Source organism: Silurus meridionalis, chromosome 6 (assembly GCF_014805685.1).
Source record: "Silurus meridionalis isolate SWU-2019-XX chromosome 6, ASM1480568v1, whole genome shotgun sequence".
Lineage (NCBI taxonomy): Eukaryota > Metazoa > Chordata > Actinopteri > Siluriformes > Siluridae > Silurus > Silurus meridionalis.
The window spans coordinates 12,397,142-12,418,449 of NC_060889.1; the positions used below are offsets into that span (position 1 = coordinate 12,397,142).

The following is a 21,308-nucleotide window of genomic DNA, read 5'->3' on the forward strand; positions in this document are numbered from 1 at the left end:
CATGCGCAAAAAGTATGTGCATGGATGTGCATATTCTTTGGTTTCCTTCCAGGAACAATGGGGATGCTAACTTTCTCTCTCTCTCTCTCTCTCTCTCTCTCTCTCTCTCTCTCTCTTTTTCTCTCTCGCGCGCGCCACATTGCGCACTGACGCCTCTTCACTCTCAGAGACACACGGAGCGTCTACACACACACACACACACACACACACGCGCGCGCGCAGCTTTATCTGAATTAAGACGCGCACGTTTTTTGTATCATTCTTTCTGCTTCACACTTCTTTTTTTGGCTATCGATTTGGTCATAGAGCTCCTCGTAGGCAGTTGAGGGATTAAGTCGCTGTCATGTCTTTTTACTGAGGACCCTCACCGTGCTATGATGGATACTATCGGAGTTTCATTTCTAGACCCCCTGAAGGACTATGAGATCATACAGAGGATCGGAAGTGGCACATACGGTGATGTGTTTAAGGTGAGAGACCACCACCCTGGAGTAGTTTAACCTGCCCAAACATGGAAATGGAAACGACATGGAATGAAACAGTTTCAGAGATGCTTATAAATATGTTATGACTCATCTAGAAGATATAAACTTTTCTCATTTCAGGATGTGTATTTACCAATTTTCCATCTACTACTGAAACTGTATGTTGGGTACAAGTTTTATACTATTTCACTATACTTATATAATAAAAACTTAACCATAACCACGTAACCAGCCAGCCCTGTCTGTTATCTGGATAAACTGCATTTTTTACATTACATGTAACTACTAACTGATGAGCACACAAGCATTCAGACACTAACAAACAGTTTTGGGTAGATGTTAGTAATAATATAAGGCAGGTGTGGCCTCGACATTCCATGAGTGGTTTTATGTCCTGTCTTGCTGTTTTGGAGTGAAAAATGAGACAGAAATACACAAAGAGAGAGAGAGAGAGAGAGAGAGAGAGAGAGAGAAATGACGTGTTGGTTGAAGGTTCCCAAACTCTCATTGTTATGCACAATCTCTTCTATAATAGATTAGGTGAACAAAGAAAATCCTTAAGAGTAGCTTAACTCAACATCCTTTTAAAGCAGTAGTTTGATGAAGTCAAAGAATTCACAGGTGTAATTTGCACATAGGACAGAAAGTAAAGAGCATTTTTAGATCACTGATCAAAGTGAGATATACAGTGCTTCTTGGCCAAGCCATTGTCCTAAGCTACACTATTTCAGGTTTTGCTGTAAGACCATTAAGGGCCACTTCACTGTCACTTACTTCAGAACAGGAAGTCCACTGCCATGGCAGGAAAAACAACAGGAAGACAGCTCAGCTAAGTTCCAGGTTTTGTCCAGGGATGCTTGTTTGCTGTGTTCCCCGTTGACAGAAAGAAAACAGGGTGGCCATTTTTGATAACGGACATGTACGCGTCTGTTTATAGTGCACTAAATATCAGAAACAAGAGCACAATGGAAATTCATTCATGGACTTAGTTTCTCTGCTTGCTACACTCAATGATGTATTAAATCTAAATGGGTTTTAAGTTAAAAATAATTTCTCTATTTTAGATCACTTCTTCATGAGGGTATTATTATGTCATGTGAATGCAAGTCAATATTCAACAGGAAGTGAACCACTATTGTATGTGAATATGAACTATGAACTATGAATATGAACTATGAAATATTAGCAAAATGTTTGACATATTACGCCAGGGCTTTTCATTCTCAAAGGAATCTCCCGGCAAAACAAACAAAAAAAAAAACAGATTCACACAAATGTTTAAATCACTTAAAATGTCCTGCTCTCATTGTCAGAAAAAAAAAGTTAATGTAAAGATTTGAACATTTAAATTCTTAAATTCTTTAAAATGTTAATCACACATAAATTGCAACGTTTTCCTAGTTTAATAAGAGTAATGAATTGATTATACACCCTACAAATTTCTGCCTAAAAAAACCCTCAAAAATAGTTTTCACCTGCATTTGTCATCAGGAGCAGGATGTGTACAATTCAAGACCTTTTGTTCTACAGGCTACTGTGCCACAATTGTGTTTGTTAACCTTATAAATGTCACCGTGTCTATATTGTTTATAAAATAATCCATGCAGTGACTTTTGGAGATTATTCATCTGATTGTTGCTAGGAATGGTGGCTCTGTGCCTGTTCTATTCCTAACACAAAAGTAAACACTTACAATACAGTATTTCAGTGAGCACAATTTACTGTAGTAATGATAAACACAAAGTGCATATACATTTTTAATTTTCTTTTCTAGGCAAGGAACATCAAGAACTCGAAAATGGCTGCTATTAAAATTGTTAAGCTAGATCCAGGTAGGTAAATAATGTTACTATAACAATCTACTCTTTGACATATTGCAGATATATGCACTTTTTCTAACCTCATAACATCAGCTATGCAGCTATTTCTGCTGTGTTATTGATGGCCATGCTGTTACTTTGTTTAGTTTTCTTTTGACCTACATAAGCTAGCAAATCAGTGGTTCCAGAAGTATTGTGGAATATATTTTTTCAAACTCTCAATGCTTCCTTTCATAACAAGTTTTATTAGTGATGGAATAACATTTCCGAACTGTAATCTAACACGTTGTTTATCTTCCAGGAGATGACATCACATCTATTCAGCAGGAGATAACCACAATGAAGGAGTGCAAGCATAAGAATATTGTGGCCTATTATGGCAGCTACCACAGGTAGAATTATGCTTGCCTGACACTTCTGTTTTTTTCCAGCAGATGTTTGGACTCTGACAATAAACACATTTCTCAGACAGTATTGTATTCTCTGCTCACAGCCACACACTTAAAACAGTTGCGCAGACAGTAACAAATATTTGGCCAGCACAAGTTTGTTACTGCAACATGCATGTAAAGACATGCAGCTGTACATAACTGTATATGTAAAAACCCACACATTATAAAGCTAAACGTTTTTTTTATGTGGTTCTCCTCCAATACTGTTGCTACAAAGTAGGAAGACAATGCTGTAGAATTTAGATTTCTCTTTATTAAAACTAAGTGGACTAAATATGGGTTATCAAGGTTGGGTTGTAAGAACTGTGTAAGACACTATTGAACATCTTAAAGATGAACTGAAACAACAAAATGCCTCCTCATCCATCATCCATACCCTTGTAGCTGAAATCCATAACAAATTGTCTAAAATTTAGTTGAAACAACTCTCTCATGAGTGGAAGTTTTATAAAAACCTAGGGAGAACAACCCAGTATTAAATATACATATATATATATATATATATATATACACTCGCAATTAGAAATATTGAACCCCCTCACCTCAATAGACAATACAGTGATGTTGATGAAATATAATGAAAATAAATGAAAAAAAAAAAGTGAAATAAAAACATATTTATTGATACATATTAGAGTTATTTTGACACCAGAAGTTGACTTAACTTTGAAGTTCAAATGAAAATTGTAAGTTTTGTAACACATGAGCATGTGCAGTATTATTCAACCCCCAGCTTTAGTACCTTGTGGAGCACCCTTTAGTTTTTACAACTTCTAACAAGCGTTGTTCGATAAGTGCTGACAACTCTGTTACACCTCTCGATTGGAATCTTTGCCCATTCTTCACGTGCAAAAGCCTCTAACTCAGTGATGTTTGATGGCTTCCGTGCTGCAACTGCCTTCTTCAAGTCCCACCAAAGATTTTCAATTGCATTTAAATCTGGTGACTGAGAAGGCCACTCCAGGACACTCCAGCATCTTTTTTTTCCCAACCAAGCTTTGGTTGATTTGGAGGTGTGCTTGGGATCATTGTCTTGCTGGAAGATCCAATGATCACCAAGGTTTAATTTGTCAACAGAAGGCATCACGTTCTTCTTCAAAATGACCTGGTATTTCTGGGAATCCACGATGCCAGGTACACAATCAATATTGCCAGTTCCTGCCGCAGAAAAACAGCCGCACATCATTATTGACCCACCTCCGTGCTTGACCGTGGGGATGGTATTCTTCTGGTCATAAGCCTGACCTTTTGCACGCCAGACATACCGCTGGTCCATATGTCCAAAAAGTTCCAGTTTGGTTTCATCAGTCCATAGAACTGTCTTCCAGAACTCTGTAGTTTTATTCCTCCTGGCATATTCTAGTCGACTCCTGATGTTCCTTGAGGTCAAGAGTGGAGTGCGTCTTGGGGACCGGCCATGAAGTCCTTGATTATTCAGTGCATGTCTTATAGTTGCCACTAAAGCACTTGTACCAGCCTTCATCATGTCATCCTGTAGCTGTCTTGCAGTCACACTGGGGTTTTTCTTAGCTGTCCTGACTAAGTTGTTAAGGGCCCTTGATGAAATTGTGAGCTTTCTTCCACGGCCAGGCAGGTTTGCAGCTGTTCCATAAGTTTTAAACTTCCTTATAATGTTCCCAATGGTGTCTCTTGGAATGTTAAATCTTTTGGAAATCTTCTTATACCCAAGGCCCTTCAGATGTGATGAAATAATCTCCTCTCTCAGCTTTTGTGGAAGCTCCTTTGTCTTTCCCATGATTGCAACTCACCTTAAACACCTTCATGGTCGGGGTTTATATATGCATCACAGCTAAAGCAAATGAAGGATCATTATAGAGTTCCCAAAGACTTAATAATGGTTCAGCTCCACTTCAGGCCATAAAAACTGTCAGAAAGCTTTAAAAACAACAATATTACATAGGGGTTGAATAATTGTGACATGGCGATCTTAACAAAATATACCGTTACACACAAATACTACATCATACATTCTCTGTGTTGATTTTATGTATCAGTAAACTCATTAAGAAGCCATCCAAAGCAGAATCATAATAATAATAATAATTTATTATTATTTTTTTTTCCTAATATAATTGTCATACTTCTGTTTGTTTCTTAGAAACACAAAGCTGTGGATATGCATGGAGTACTGTGGAGGTGGGTCATTGCAAGATATCTACCATGGTAAGCTCTGATTGTTTATAAAACCTTAAAATTCTCATTTTTATTTTATTTTATTATACATTACAATTTTATTAAGAGTTAGTTTTATTCCTTTACGACAGTGACTGGGCCACTAAAGGAGAAACAGATTGCATATATATGTAGAGAAACTTTGCAGGTAAGGCATTATCATTTTTTCTGCACATTGTACATGTAATTATGGAAAAAATTTGCCTGGGGTTATATGAAAATCATCCTGCCTTTTCCCCCTGTTAACAAATCACAATGGTGCTCTACACTGCACATGAGTTTAGTTCTTTGGTATTGTTTTAAGATGACTATTTCTACATTTAGTGATTGTCCAATAAGGTTTGTGCCCGTGCCTGTAGTTACTAGTATTTTTTCAGTGCAATAACTAAGCACAAGTTTCTTCTTTTTTCACCTGCAGGGTTTAAATCATCTCCACGAAACTGGCAAAATTCATCGTGATATTAAGGTATACATTTTTTTTATTTCAATAATGTGTGTGAGTGCTTTATGGGGCCTTTTAAACTATTACTATACTTACTATAGATATAAGATGAGCATGACATTCCAGAAATATAGACAGAGGAAGATTAAATTCAAAATGACAAGCAGCTCAGTTGCATTTTAGTAAACCTTTTTGGATACCTCATACTGAAAGTGCTATAAAGACACAGCTACAGCTGTGTATGGTATTGTAGGTACACAGTCACCAAATGCTGTAATATATGCAGTCAGACTTTTATTAAATGATTGCCATTTTAAGTCCCAGTTTAGTACACTAAATCTCTATTATGACACTTTTTAAAAAATAATGAGCTTAACAATTATCATATTATCATACATATCACATTATCATACATTAATATACGTTATCATTACTACATTATTGCATTGACATACATTATCATTATCATATCCTTTTTTTTTTTTTTTTATAAACTTTAAATTATGAGCTCTGAATTAAATTTGAATCAGGTAACTCTTTTTTATGCAGGGTGCCAATATACTTCTTACTGAGCGAGGAGATGTCAAACTGGGTCAGTAGGAATTTGTTGTGTCTAAGAACCACAGCCACACTTTTGATTAGACATTACGCTAGCTTTCCAATTTGAATGATCTTTCTGATTACATCAGACTTTCTGTGCTCTGCCCTCTATCTTTGTCCTTGCAGCTGATTTTGGAGTTGCTGCAGAGATCAGTGCCACAGCTGCCAAGAGGAAATCTTTTATTGGAACGCCCTACTGGTGAGCCATCTGCACATTGAGTAGAATCATCAGTCCTCTTCATCCCATTCCTAATTTATCTCACTGCAGTAGGTCCTGTGCAGCACCAGTGGTGACTAATGCTTCTGTTTTAAGGCAGGACCGCAGGACCGGCAGTAATTAATGAATTAATTAATGGCACTTCACTGAGTAGCTTAACAATTCTGTTAAATATAATATGTTTCTGCATATACAAGGATGGCCCCTGAGGTTGCAGCTGTGGAGAAGAAAGGTGGCTATAACCACTTGTGCGACATTTGGGCGGTAGGCATCACTGCCATTGAGCTGGCAGAGCTGCAGCCACCCATGTTTGATCTTCATCCCATGAAGTAAGAATGTTTTAGGTACATACAGCACTTGTGCAGCAGATTCATATGCACTTATGTAAAGTCCAGTATGTGTTTAATACTTGCAATTATTAATAACCAAAACAATGGTTTGTCCCAGAGCTCTGATGTTGATGTCTAAGAGCAGTTTTCAACCTCCTAAACTGAAAGACAAGGCACAATGGTAACAACATGTTTTATAATGCAATACTTTGAGAGATTGTTGTATGGCTCTTCAATAGGTACTTTACATGTGTAAATTTTTGTCCGTCGAAATGAATTCAATCTGATTAAGCTAAATGTTTCAGATTGCTTGAGGTTTACATAAAGGTTGTTTAATCCAATTGAGCTATCGATTTGATTGCAAGTGGATTATATAGTTACATATAAATGTACCTATTGTAATAATGTTGTATTAAGCAGTTTAATATATAATATAGTTTAAATTCTGATTTGAGCTTTTTGTTATTCCTCTTTCTTTGCAGGTCTGCAGGGTTTCATAGCTTTGTAAAGATGTGTTTGACTAAGAATCCTCGTAAGAGACCCACAGCTGAAACTCTGTTACAGGTTAAAAAAACTAGCTTTGTTTTATATATGAACTGTTATATTGTATGTGTGAACTTGACTGTTTATATATATGTTTTTTTTAATGAATACTTTAACATAGTTATAATAACAACAACAACAACAATAATAATAATAATAATAATAACAATAATTAATAATGTTTTCATAATTACGTTGTCTTTTCTGCTAGCATTCCTTTGTTACACAGCTACTGACCAGAAACCTTGTCATTGAGCTTCTGGACATGGCCAACAACCCAGATCTCCACCAGGCACTCAGCATTGATGACAATGATCATGAAGTAAGTTTGGCTGTTTATTATTATAATTTTTTGAAACATCAGATTTAAGATCTGATTTGCAAAGATATAAGTAATAATACTGTTTATTGCATGTGGGCGTATGTGATGGTCAGGCTAATGATGCTACCCCGGATAAGATCCAGTCAAAGGGAAAGTGTCTACCGGTAGAGAGAAGTCTATCTGAGGAACAGTGTGAGTATGAGAGTGCTAATTGCATTGTACACCTTTTCCTCTACTCTGGAGCAATCCATATCCAAATATCCATGTTCCTGTGCAGGATATTTTTTTTCAGAACCATGATTTTTTTTGTAAAAGAAATTTTTTAGAAATCTTATATATACATCCTTGTATGTATCAGTAACTCTGTATATAAATCAGAATATTCAGAGGCACATATTTGCCTTTATTCATTTTTAAATGATCACAATAGCTTTTTACTATTGATTATTTGATGGCTCTACTTATTGACTTCCATAATCAATGTGTAAATGTGTTTTCACTGCTTTTCTCAGGACAGAGAATTGTTTTGGAATTGTTTGTATGTTAGAGATCAGATTGAATAAAAATAAAGTCCAGACACACTTCTTGGATTAGTCACTTGTATACTTCACAGTATATTATTATGACTTGCTTCACTCAATACACAGTTTGTGAGCACCGTATATGTACACACATACACTCACAGAGACACATACTCAAGGATACAGACATAGTTTAATGTATGGTTTTTTAAACAAAGAAGGGATTCATTCAAGTAAGCACTGGTGATGTCAGTGGGCACAGAAACCCATAGAGCTGGCACTGTTTTACACACGCCAATGGCGTGTGTTCTGCTGGTGACGTATTCACATTCAAACACATACACACAACTCCATTTGAGTAGAGCCATGTGAAATGATCTGTGTGTACTTGTGTGTGTGCACGTGGGGGTGTCTTTTCGATTACATAGGCACTATTGTCACATGTGCTAATAGTAAGATTACTGCATTTAAATGCTGTTGCAGGCTAACTAAACACACAATGAAACTGTTCTGTAGTATAGATGGAAATTATACAAGCGTTCACAATAACAGTACAGAAAAACAGGTTGGAATCACAAAAAGAGAGATGCTCTAAATTTCATATTATCATATAAAATTATCCACCCACTTGATAATTACAAACAGGATATGAATTGGACTTAATTTGAGTTATTTACACAAAACAAGATATAAATTAATATAGTTTACAAAGATATAAAAAACTTTTGTTGCATGGAGTTCATCAGTATGCAGTTAATGTCACATGACTTACTGGTTCCTGGAAGATCCCAATGAGAACATACATATAATAGTGGAGACAAACAAGCTTTTTGAAACTAGCTCAGGATAAGTTCTTGAAAACATTTTAAATCAGTTTAATAAAGAAGATTTCCAACTCTATATATGCGCCAGAGCACTATTAAATCCATTATTACAAAATAAAATTGCATGGAAATTAGCATTCAAATAATAAGAATAAGGCAAAACTAAGGCCTTGCTTACATAATTATTCTTCAAAAGTCTAGCACCATCATGCTTCACTGACAGGAGAATTTTCTCAGGGTAACGAGCATATTTAATTTCCATCAAATGCAGCACTTTGTACTAATTTCAAAAAGTTCAACTTTGGTCTTACTTTATTATGGGATTCAGTTACAGCTTGTAATACAAAACAAAAAGGTTCAAGAAGGTGAATACTTATATAATGTACATACATAGACAACCTGCAAATACAAATACATACAACTGTCTGATATTCCTTTTATCCTAGTTGATCAGGTCAAATTTGCACCTCTGAGGAGGAAAGAGACAGATCCATATCCCGATCTGGTGAGTTTAAACTTTATAGTATATTAAACCTTACACATATAAGTGTATCTGGATTCCTGGGAATATTCTTACTGTTTTAAGATTCCTCTAAGACAATGTATGTGTGTGATTATATGTTGGCTGGTGGTGATAATGGGTTCTTTATATATTATTCATCTGATGAAGATCTAGGATTTAATTCAAAATAACTGGAGTATATTCTTATTAGGATTCATGTGATGACTGGAGCATTTCAGGCGATGAAACCGAATCACCGTAAGAACTTTTAATCTTTATTAACACAACTAATGTCATAATTCACATGTGATATAACAAATGTCCAGATCTAAACAATTTGTCAGATGTAAATGTGAACGTACAAAAGCAAAGGTAAATTTGTTTTGACACATGAATTAAAACTTATATACTGTAACACATGAACAAATTTGACCTTTTAGTACAGTAACATTTGCACATCTAGAGAATTAAGTGCATTGTTATGCATGTGTGAATGTTATACTGTATAACTTATTTTGTCTTTTTTTATTTAAATAATGTTTAAGAAATATGTGTAAACTGACAGATGGGCACCTTTTGTTACATATGAACATAAAAAAATATTCTGATTGTTAGCTACACTTTAACCCTCTTCTGCATATATCTGATTAGTTATTATAAAACTAATTCCACATCAGTTCTTGGATCATTTTAGGATATTTTATGTATAAAAATATAATAAAAGTTTTTGGACTCCCCACCCTCCATTTGTATAGAATCACTGAGGAAATGATGAAATTACAGACCATAACACAAAGCTCTAAAGTAATGTACACATGAAATAATTATCATAGGTACAGCATTTGTATCATGTTATGTGTTGTCATGTCATGTCATGCATTGCATGTTCTTCAGGCTTCACTGGAATTTAAAAAAGCAGTTATTCTCTGCTGTGAAACAGAGGTGTATATTCCACTTTCTACACTTTCTCTTCTCCTCAAACTGTTGGCAAATCCCACTACTGGTTTGCACACATGTTGGTGTGCTGTTTGGGAATTGAATGAATACAGATACACAGGACCCGTTTTAGACATTTGAAGGCCCTAGGCAATATTTATATTAGAGACCCCTCCAACATTCCCTCCACTATACTAAATAAATAAAAAGTATACAATACTGTTGTTAGTATTTTTATATATGTATTTAAATGTGCATAATAATTAAACTTTAACTAAGGTCAGCACACACAAAAAAAATTATTATTGTTATTATTATTTCTATTATTATTGTTATAATTACTATTAATATTATCATTATTTCTTGGCCAAGGTCACTAACAATTGTTGTTTTTATTTCCAAACTTTTACCTTTTTTTTGGATTTTTGTCAACTCCTGAAAAAAATGTTACAATATGAACAGCTTGGATTCAAAGCGTAATATATACACAAATTCAAAGTCTTAAACTGTAAACTAGCTGTAAATTATGATCCATTTTCAAATGACTCTGACGTGAATCGGCAGAATACAGCTCCATTATACATTAATATAAAAAAAATATGATGACAGCTCAAAAGCATCATGAGCTGCACGTTCTTTGCATGCCTGTTTAGATAAATAACTGTTTAAATGTAAGGGACCCACATTTAAACAGTGATATTAACTGGACAGTTATTTTACATCCAATGGACAAAGAGCCTGAGGGTATGCTGCCGGTCTTGATTAGTGAAGTAGTTTATAGGTTTGCTATGGTTATAGAGGCCCCCCTCCAAGCCTGGGGCCCTAGGCAATTGCCTGCTCTGCCTATGTCACCACTGCCATATCATTCCAAAGAAAGACCAGGCAGTAATACCAATTCTTTGATCTGATGTTGGGGCAATGTAAAGAAGAGGGCTAAGTAGAGCACTAAACATTAGAAATTTAATTTCCAAATAAATATAAATATAATTTATAATGGTGGATTTGCAGGAGTCTCCTGGAATGTGTGGAAGAGGAACTGCAGCAGAGGTAGGAAGTAGCCTAAAGTCACAATTTTATGCATATTAATTATTACATTATTGCAGTACTGTAAAAACAGTATAGTATAGTATCATTCATATCAAGTCTCAGAGTTTCTCAAATGTTATGCTTTAAAACAAACCTATCACTCTTAGCATTTATAAAAATAATTTGCATGTTTAAATATGTTACACTGTATTTATCATTATTATGTTGATTTCTTTTACCCTTTCAGAAGCCTCACAATAAAAACACAGCCGTCCTGTGAGGTATGAATTGTAAAAAAACAATTAGAGTCAAATGTGAGTCAAATAAGAACATTAACGTGCAGGAGGTTTTAAGTGCATTACATTTAGACCATTGTTCTTTTAAACCTTAACCACCTTTGTAACACATAAGTAAAATTAAAAAAAAGATTAACCCTTGCAAAAATCTGTACTAATATGAGTGTTTTTTGATATTTCATAGTGGGGGAAGAGGAAAAGTGGATTATACAGTCCTCCACCAGTATTAGCCACTGCATCACTTCCTCCCATGAGCCATCAGCAGGGCGCAGATCCAACTCTGAGGCCCAGTGCCACCCTAAAATCTGATACAACACTTCGGCCCAAATCAGGTATTTAAGAGATGTTCAAACACCACCCCCAACCACACATATTCACTCTTTAAAGTGTATGTAACTTATATAACAGAAAATATGCAGATGGCTGAATGGATGGGGTCGGAGGAAGTATTTACTTTCATGTATTCCTGTTTTTTTTTGTTGCTGCTTGAGTTCTACGATTCTAAAGCCAACTGCAGAATATCAATATTCACTATTCAGGTCTAGTCCTGTTAAGCAACAACAACAAAAAACCCCAATAATGTGAGTCTGACTACTGCTCCTTCTAAACACTCCACAGCTCTGATAAGGTGCTCAGGCAGTCATGATGTACGGCAGTGGGACAGTGACCCTTGTGTTCCTGAGAAGGATGATGCTCAGGGCGAACAGCAAAGCCTTCATACCAGCAAAGACACAGCTCTCTCTCCTGAGTGGAGTACGATGAGAAAAAAAGCAGAAGATTCGGTCAGACACAAGTTTTTGCCTAAGCCTGAGCTTCTAATTTGTCTGTAAATAGGTGTTTGGTCACGTTTCGTTATTTTGGAAAACTATTTCACATTCTTTACATTTGCACTGTAGTTCCTATTTGTTTTAAAAACACTGACACTAAAATCATGATATCAAACCTCTAAAAGAATCTTTAGTCTTTATAATGTAGTTAAAGTTTTCAATTAATACAATTTTAACTGATTAGTGCCACTAACACAAACCACATGCATTTTATTTTTTTTTTGTTGTTGTGTTGTAACATCTAACCTGTAGAGAGCTGATTCTCACGGACTCCCTCCTACCCCCCAAGTCCATGTAAGTGTTTCCCCATTTACTCACATGTGCTCTGGTGAACTCTTACACTTTCTGTTTTACTTCACATATAGTAATTAGGGTTACTAAAAGATTTTCCTATCTTTTTCAATTTTTATTTCAAATAATCAGTATATTGCAAATAAACATGTATGTCTATAATACAGTGTGGCACTGTGTTTTAAACAGGAATTCACATGGCAATGACACATTAGGTTGTATTTCATTTCTTTACCATGTCACAATTGGCTAGACCAGGCTACATTTCGCAAACTTTTTTTAAGAACAAACTTAAAAAAACATTTGTGCATAAATGTAGCTGAAAAAAAAGACACTGCAGTTTTTTCACATAATATTCACAGAAATAATCGAGTGTCTATTTTCTCTTTCACAGATGGGGGCCTGTTTCTCTAAAGTCTTCAATGGCTGCCCATTAAGAATCCACTGTGCTGTGACATGGGTTTTCCCTAAAACTAGAGGTAGGAATTTGCTAACTAATGTTCATTATTTATATGTCAGTGTTGTTGAGCACTTAAATTCAGATGTACAGGTGTTCCTATTAAAGTGGCTAATGAGTTGCACATGATGTATATTCAACATAAGCAGATTAAAAACATTTGTAATTGTTGATAGGTTAATGACTATATAATGATATTTGTATTGCTTACTTATGAGTGATATTAACTCTTTATTGATAATGTGCACAGAGTCTGGAGATGTAGATTTTTATACTGACCATCTTTTAATAACTTATTCTAGATCAGTATCTGATACTGGGTGCAGAGGAGGGGGTCTACACGCTCAACTTAAATGAGCTTCATGAAGACACTTTGGAAAAGGTTTGTTCACATTTTACTAGGATATTTATTGTTTAATGTTATCTCACTACATTACGATTAGTTGTTGTATATATATATATATATATATATATATATATATATATATATATATATATATATATAATGTATGTCCTACTATTTAACTTTTTATAAAGTATATAGTGGAAATTGTATTAAATATATTTCAGAAACATTGACTCTTACCTTGTGGTAATAATGATGAATGCGATTTTTCACAGTTACTTCCACAGAGATGTACCTGGCTATATGTAATGAACAATGTCCTAATGTCTGTCTGTGGTGCGTTAAAGCCTTTTTCAGATTTTTTTATTTTTTTTGCAGTTATTAACAACACAGCTGTCCTCTGCACAATTTAACATATATTTCTTTGTATGAAACCTTTTTCCTAGGAAAGTCATGTCAGCTTTTCTCCCATAGTCTAACTGCACTGTTTGAGCAACGAGGACATGTCCAGAGGAAAACTATTCACTTATCCCTTAGCACCAACCGCTTTGCTGACAGAATCATTCACAGGTAAACACAGCATCTCTTAGCCACAATAGTTATTTAAATAAAGTAGAAAATAATCCAAGAAGTGTAAAAAAAAAATCATATTTTACTTATAATATATGGACAATTTTCTGCAATTAGGTCATATATCAATAGAAAAACACTACGCATGCATATCATATACAATAATGGTTTTATTTTTTAGCTTTTTTGATTTTTTAACCCGAATATCATCAGTGCATAACGAAAATAAAGGAATTGGCCTTGCTGTTGGATGGGACTTACATAGTATACATACATACATGGCTTTTATTACAACTTTATATTGACACAAATTTGAAAGCATAGAGTTGTATAGTACAGTAATCCCCCGTTTATTGCATTGGTTACATTCCAAAACCACCTGCAATAAAGGAAAAACCGCGACAAATTGGCACCACCCTAAAAATGCTTCTTTTATTGTTTAAACCATAATTCATCCTTCCACACACTTTAAACACCCACAGAAAATATTTGCAAGAATATAGCGGGATGAATTTTGTGTAAATCCATCGTAATACAGTACACTATGTAGTAGTGTAACCTATGCATAGTTCCCTTTCAGGAACTCGAGCTGCGTCAAAACGCTTTGGAAACGCGCCCAAGTGTTCACGCTCTGAAATAATGTCTAATCCGTCAAAAATCCTCTTCCCTCAAGACATTACCCACCGACATTACCCACGAAAACCCTGCGTAATACGTCGGTGCTTGTGGGTAAGGTTTACGCCTCGGCAGGTAAAGCCGCTGCGTCCCTGCACACCATGGCAGTCCTATAACGCGTTTTAGGCTGAACTGCTCCATTAACTGGATGTGGGAGGTGCCCCAGGCGGCCAGTTACCTAGCTTTGCCAGACGGTGGACCTCCCATGCCTCTCTCATGGTGCTGCTTAGCAGGCGCAGCCCCAACCCCACCAACCATCTCCCATCGGGAGGTACATAAATGGAGCGTTGTGTCTTGCAGTCCCCCTGTCAAGGATCCTGCCCGGCCCGGGCTGAAGCCCCATGAAGTTAGATCTGAGGACTGTCATCTTCAATAAGAGGGCTGCGGCTAAAAAGGTCCTGAGATAGGACATTCTGGGGATTATGCCGTGAAGGGGCGCGTTGCACCGCAGTATCCGGTGCCCGCCCTACCCTGGCCCCCTCAGGGACCTAGTCTGTTAACCCTGCCACCCTCGGTGCTTCAGGGCATGGCCAGCTCCATCAAGCTGTCTCCTTGGTCTCCGCCCAGCATTGTTGTGGTCCAGGAGATCTCGCCACCCCTAGAGCCATCTTAGGGCACTGCCTTGGCTCTAGGCACATCGAAGGTCAGTTTTGAGAGACTGATACCCCTAAGGCACTTTCTGGCAGCTTGAAAAGCTCTTCCAGATGTGTCTCAGTGGGCCCTGCACACTGTAGAGCGAGGCTACTCGATTTTGGGTCTCTTCCGGCCTGTCTTCTCGAGAGATGTCACACTGTCCCCTCTGGTTCTCCCTTACTCCTCCAGCCCCAGCGGATGGCTCATGGCGTCTCGTTCCCTCAGGGAACTAGGGTTACATATATAACCTAGAGACGTTCTCTGCTTGTTTATTGGTTGAAGTGTCCTATGACGTCAAAAAAGAGGCTAAGACAAATTAGTTATGTGGCAAATGCAATTTTGCGGTAAACCGAGGGTGTTACATTCGAACCGCGGTAAAGCGGGGGATTACTGTATTCCATTTGTGTGATGTAAAATGAAAACTATTTGAATACGATTTGTATGCTGTAGCATTAATAACTGCTATATGGAGCCTAAAAAAACATCACTAGGTGCTTGGTTTCTCATCTTGTGATGCTTTACCAGGCCTTAAAATGTTAAACTGGGTTCAGGTTTTTACATTAACACCTGCAAATTATTTTTTCACAGGAAGTTTGCAGTGTCACTAAAAATCCCAGACACTAAAGGCTGTCGAAAGTGCAGTGTTGGTAAGGCAGCTCACTATTTAGTACGTGGCAATTGTGATTCTATTCTTTGGATTTTTTTTATATGCTAGCATTTTGCCTATAATTATGGGCATTTTATTATGTTCAATCTTAGAATTGGTTTGTTCTTTGATGCTTTTTGACTTTTCTGATTGATTGCAACAATTTAAAGAAACATCCACTGGATTTGGGGCTTAGGAAAATATTTTGCCAATAATTGAGGGCATTTTTTTTATTGTCCATTTTTTTATTCTTTACAGCTCGTAACCCATATACTGACAGCACCTTTCTTTGTGCGGCTGTACCCTCTGGGCTTGTTCTGCTCCTGTGGTATGAGCCCCTACAAAAGTTCATGCATCTAAAGGTGAGTCCATTGATTCTTTGCATTGCACTCCATTGCTAATCTTGTATTTAGTTAGACAAAACATCACTAAACATAAACTTTACTTTTATTCTCTCCAATCTCTTTTAGCACATAGCTGTAAGTCTGCCTGACCCTCTGGTTATTTTTGAGCTGCTGGTTTTGGTCACGGATGAACTTCCTCAGCTCTGTGTAGGTGTGAGGGAATGCCAAGCAAGAAGTGATGACCCTCAGACAAAACAACAACTAAAGTTTGACATAATTGAGCTGAATGGCACACCAAAATCCAGTTCAGGTGCTTGATGAAATAGTTTGCAAACAACACTTGAAATAGACCTACCATGCTATCTTTATATCATGTTGTCTCTTTTTGTTTTCAGATATTGAACTTGTAAGAGCAGGGCAGGTAACACAGCTAGACAGAGATACAGTCCTGATTGCCCTAGAAAGTAAGTACACTAGATTCTATCTGCGAATCAAATACGTCAAGTGCTCACATTGTATATTATATATTACCATCAGTGTTTTGTCTCCTATAGAAACAGTTAAGATTGTCAATCTGCAGGGTGTTCCAAGTATGGATTTAGCCTCAGAAATGGAGTTTGATTTCCCTATCGAGACTTTAGGTAAGAAAATATACTTATTTTTAGCCATTTCCTTCTAGATTAAGAATATGAATTGATTTTTTTATCTATTATTCTGTTCTTTTGTTTTACCATGTAATATATCGTCAAAATGAAAAGTAAATCAAAATACTGTAATTTCTTACACTTAAATTCTTTAAATTCTTACACCAAGGTAAACTGTCTGTTAAAAGGAGTAGGTGATTTATACATTTTGCCTTTTTTTTTTCTTTCTTTGCAGTTTGTCTTCAAGATAGTGTTTTAGCTTTCTGGAAACATGGACTTAAAGGACGCAGTCTGCACAACTGTGAGGTATTTCAATTTAGCAATCAGTATGTGTTTTTATAGGCAAGCATTATGGCTAAGTCCTAGAAATGTATTAAATGTCAAATATCATTAAAGTATATGCTTTTCTGCACCTTTTAAAAAAAAAAAACCTATATGAGTTAGTGTGCAAACTCTGCAAATTGTTTATCAGAGCTAATCCAAATAATATAGTCTCTGTCCTTAGAGAAGGTAAAAAAAAAACACAAGGATTGGATTTAATGATATAAATGCATTTTAATCTAAGTAGTAAGGCAAAAACAGCTAGAAAGAAACAGATAGGTGAATCAGGAAATGTACCAGTAACCAAACAAAAGTGGACACAGGACTAGAATCAAAACAAATAAATGGCTCAAGCTATCACACTTGATGTGAACTAAAAAACAGAACATAAATGTGAGGCTTTTTGCACTCAGAACTACACCATGTGTTAAGAAGGGGTTAGTTCCTAATTTGCTCTCAATTACTCTTAATCTTTATGTATAAATGCTTATGTTTGATTATTTATACATTTCAAGATTTTATATACATTATATGTCCTAAACTTGAAGTCATATTTCTGTTTTACAGATAACACAAGAAATCACAGATGAAACACGAGTTTTTCGGGTTTTAGGCACAAACAGGTAATAGAACTTATTTCTCTATATGTTGATTTCCCGGTTGATTTTGATATAACTTCATTTAACTTCATTGAACAAAAAAAAATTTTTTGCAGAGACATTGTTTTACAAAGTACCCCAACTGACAACCCTTCATCGTCCAGCAATTTGTATATTTTAACTGGTCATGAAAACAGCTACTGAAAGCAGCAAAACAATGAGGAGTGGCCAAAGGAACTGGAGATAGAAAGACGTAAAAAAAACCACTCTGGAAAACTATAAAGTCTATAAAATGATGTTTTATGTTCGACTGTCTATAATTGCAAATCTTCATAAGTCTTTATAAGTACATAAGGGAAAATATGATGGTCTGAGTATTAGCAAATACAGCAGTTTGTTACCCGCTGATTGCTTTTGTTTCTTCAAGTAAAAAACAAAACTTTTCAGCATTGACAAATGCACATTCTATAAATGCAATGAAAAAACCCCAATTAGAGCTATAGAGGACTGCTTTTTCACCATTCATTCTGTCATTTGTGTCCTTGCACTTTACCTTATAATGACATAGTTCGTTTTAAGATGGTACACTAAAATGACTCTTAAAGCACTCTCTAAAATCAGATCTGACTGGAATACAAACAGACTGATTCATAAATAATTTATGTAATTCATATGACAGCGTTTATTCATACTAACTGTACAGAGCTTAGCAGAAAAATCCAAACTAAAAGGCTAGCATAACAATATTTTATTTATAAGTTAACTGTTGCTTAACTGTTTACTGCCTTTTCAACAAAGGTGTTTGACTGACTGCTGTTTTACTGACTGCTGATTGCAGTGCAAGTGGGATTTAGTCCTCAATTCCACCTTAATTAAAGCAACTGATGCAGCCTTGCTGTACTGTTTTAGCCTGTTCGTATTTGACCGATCTGACCTGCTCATTTGTACTCTTAGCTTAAACAGATAAGGCTCCAAAGCTTTAACTTTGGAACATTGCTCTCATGTCTGTCATGGTTAACATCTTGCAGATTTCCAGCTAGCCAAGTTCAGTTTAACTGCACTGAATAGCTGCATTGTATTCAGGAACTATACTTTAATATAAACATTTTAATGTAGTTAAAAGTTGGTTGCTCCATTCAGAGAAAAATATTTCTTAAACTTTGGAGATGACTAAGTATTTTCAAGGGAAACTACTATCATGATGCTGACTTTTTTTTTTATAAATATTTTCAGTAAAACTGTAATTTTTTCTGTTGATATAGATATGGATTTGTTTAACAAATATAAACTGGTACACATGGGCAAAAATATTAAAATATTCCTTGTGGTTTTACCTCATTTACAAAAAAGTGTTTCAAATGTAAATAAAGTTCAATAGATGTTTAAACATGTTCTCACTTAGCAGGGTGGACTATAATCTCATATGAGGATTCCTAAACACGTATTACATTGTTTTGTCTTCAGTTTCAGTTGCTGATGAAAACTGAAGGACAAAAATGTACAAGAAGTGGTATTTCTTCTCATGTATTAACCCAGTTCCCCATCACAGAATTTCTGTCTTTACACACATGCCTCCTAACTGGTCTGACCTTGGACTTAATGTACTAGGACACCCAGTTCTGGGAAGATTCATAACTGTCTTAAAGGGTGTCCATTTGTAAACAATTCTCCTCATTGTAGAATGGTGACTTTCACACTTGATGATTAAAGAATTTGTGCATTTCATCAACACCAGGCTGCTCTCATCATGATTGTTACGTAGAAATTGTGTACTTATTTATTCCCAGCTGGAAACTTAAAGTTGGTTTACTTTGGGGTGAAATAAATAAATACATTATAAAATATGTAGTGTTTGTTGTTGTTTTGTTGTCACCTGAGGTTTTGTTTTGTAGAATTGACTGAGGACCACACAGTTGTTATTACGGCCCTGATGAATACATTTCATATAGCTCTATGTATTGCAACACTTAATTTTTTTGAGACCTAAAGAAGCCCAGGAGGATATTCAGGTAGATAGAGAATAAAAAAATTATGTTCATAGCACATAGGTGTGGTAAACAGTTAGTGATTAAAATAATATAATTATGTAATAAAACCTCTAAATATGACCAAGTGTTATAATTAATCTATGCCTAATTTATCAAAATTACCCAATTGACAATCAATACATACTTATTTTAAGAAGAAGGGTGATGTATAAGAGTGGAGGAAGTTGCACACAGGTGGACTATGTTCTATGTGGGAGATGCAACCTGAAGGAGATTGGAGACTGTAAGGTGTTGGCAGGGGCAGTGTAGCTAGACAGCATCATATTGTGGTCCGTAGGGAGGAGAGTGAGGACTGAAAAAAATAATTATATTGTGAAAACTAAAGGAGGAAGACTGTAGTGAGAGATTCAGGGAAGAGGTCAGACAGGGGCTCGGTGGTGGTAAAGTGGTGCTGGATGGTTGGGTAACTACTGCAGAAGTGATAAATGAGACAGCTAGAAAGGTACTTGGTGTGACACCTGGAAAGAGAAAGGAAGACAAAGAGACATGGAGGTGGAATGAGGAAGTGCAGGAAAGCATGAAGAGAAAGAGGTTGGCAAAACAGAATTGGGATCGACAGAGTGATGAGAAAAGTACATTTACATTTACATTTACATTTACATTTGCGGCATTTATCAGACGCCCTGATCCAGAGCGACGTACAAAAGTGCTTTAAATCTCTAGTAATGAATAAATCTACACTGGTATGCAAGATTACAAACTTAATATAAATATAACTCGAATTCTACAAACTTGGAAAGTGCTAATTTAGGTATTTAAGGAAGAGGTAGGTCTTCAGTCGTCGCTTGAAGATAATCAGGGACTCTGCTGTACGGACATCTAGGGGAAGTTCATTTCACCACCTCGGTGCCAGAACAGAGAAGAGCCTTGAAGTGTACTTACCTCTCATTCTGAGAGAAGGTGGTACCAGTCGAGCAGTGCTGGAGGATCTCAGACAGCGTGGTGCAGTGCGAGATGTGATGAAGTCACTGAGGTAAGATGGTGCTGGTCCATTTTTGGCCTTGTAGGCAAGCATCAGTGTTTTGAATCTGATACGTGCAGCTACTGGAAGCCAGTGAAGGAGCGCAGCAGTGGGGTGGTGTGGGAAAACTTGGGCTGATTGAACACAAGTCGTGCAGCTGCGTTTTGGATCATTTGCAGTGGACGAATAGCGTTCAGGGGAAGACTTGCAAGCAGAGAGTTGCAGTAGTCAAGTCTTTAAATGACAAGAGACTGAACAAGCACCTGGGCAGCCTGTATGGACAGAAATGGTCGAATCCTTCGGATGTTATAGAGAAGAAATCGACAAGAACGAGCAACATTAGCGACATGTGGGAAGAAAGACAGTTCATTGTCCATAGTTACCCCAAGGTTACGAGCAGTGGCTGAAGGGGAGAGCAGAGAGTCATGAAGTGTTATT

The 21,308-nt window shown here is 36.3% G+C and overlaps 1 protein-coding gene across 1 annotated transcript; it reads left to right on the top strand.

The window, feature by feature from the left end:
• The first annotated feature begins 140 nt into the window (after positions 1–140).
• On the top strand, positions 141–19,705 carry map4k2 (mitogen-activated protein kinase kinase kinase kinase 2). The gene is made up of 32 exons (XM_046851899.1): positions 141–470; positions 2,260–2,317; positions 2,607–2,697; positions 4,877–4,941; positions 5,043–5,098; positions 5,369–5,416; positions 5,942–5,984; positions 6,119–6,191; positions 6,407–6,538; positions 6,657–6,719; positions 7,021–7,102; positions 7,293–7,403; positions 7,517–7,595; positions 9,195–9,253; positions 9,462–9,508; positions 11,195–11,233; positions 11,460–11,493; positions 11,693–11,840; positions 12,127–12,290; positions 12,588–12,629; positions 13,021–13,105; positions 13,386–13,465; positions 13,705–13,765; positions 13,876–13,999; positions 15,896–15,954; positions 16,212–16,315; positions 16,424–16,607; positions 16,693–16,761; positions 16,852–16,938; positions 17,177–17,247; positions 17,830–17,885; positions 17,978–19,705. Exons 1-32 carry the CDS (start codon positions 375–377, stop codon positions 18,063–18,065), a joined length of 2,598 nt encoding a protein of 865 aa, XP_046707855.1. The 5' UTR covers positions 141–374; the 3' UTR covers positions 18,066–19,705.
• Positions 19,706–21,308: the final 1,603 nt, after the last annotated feature.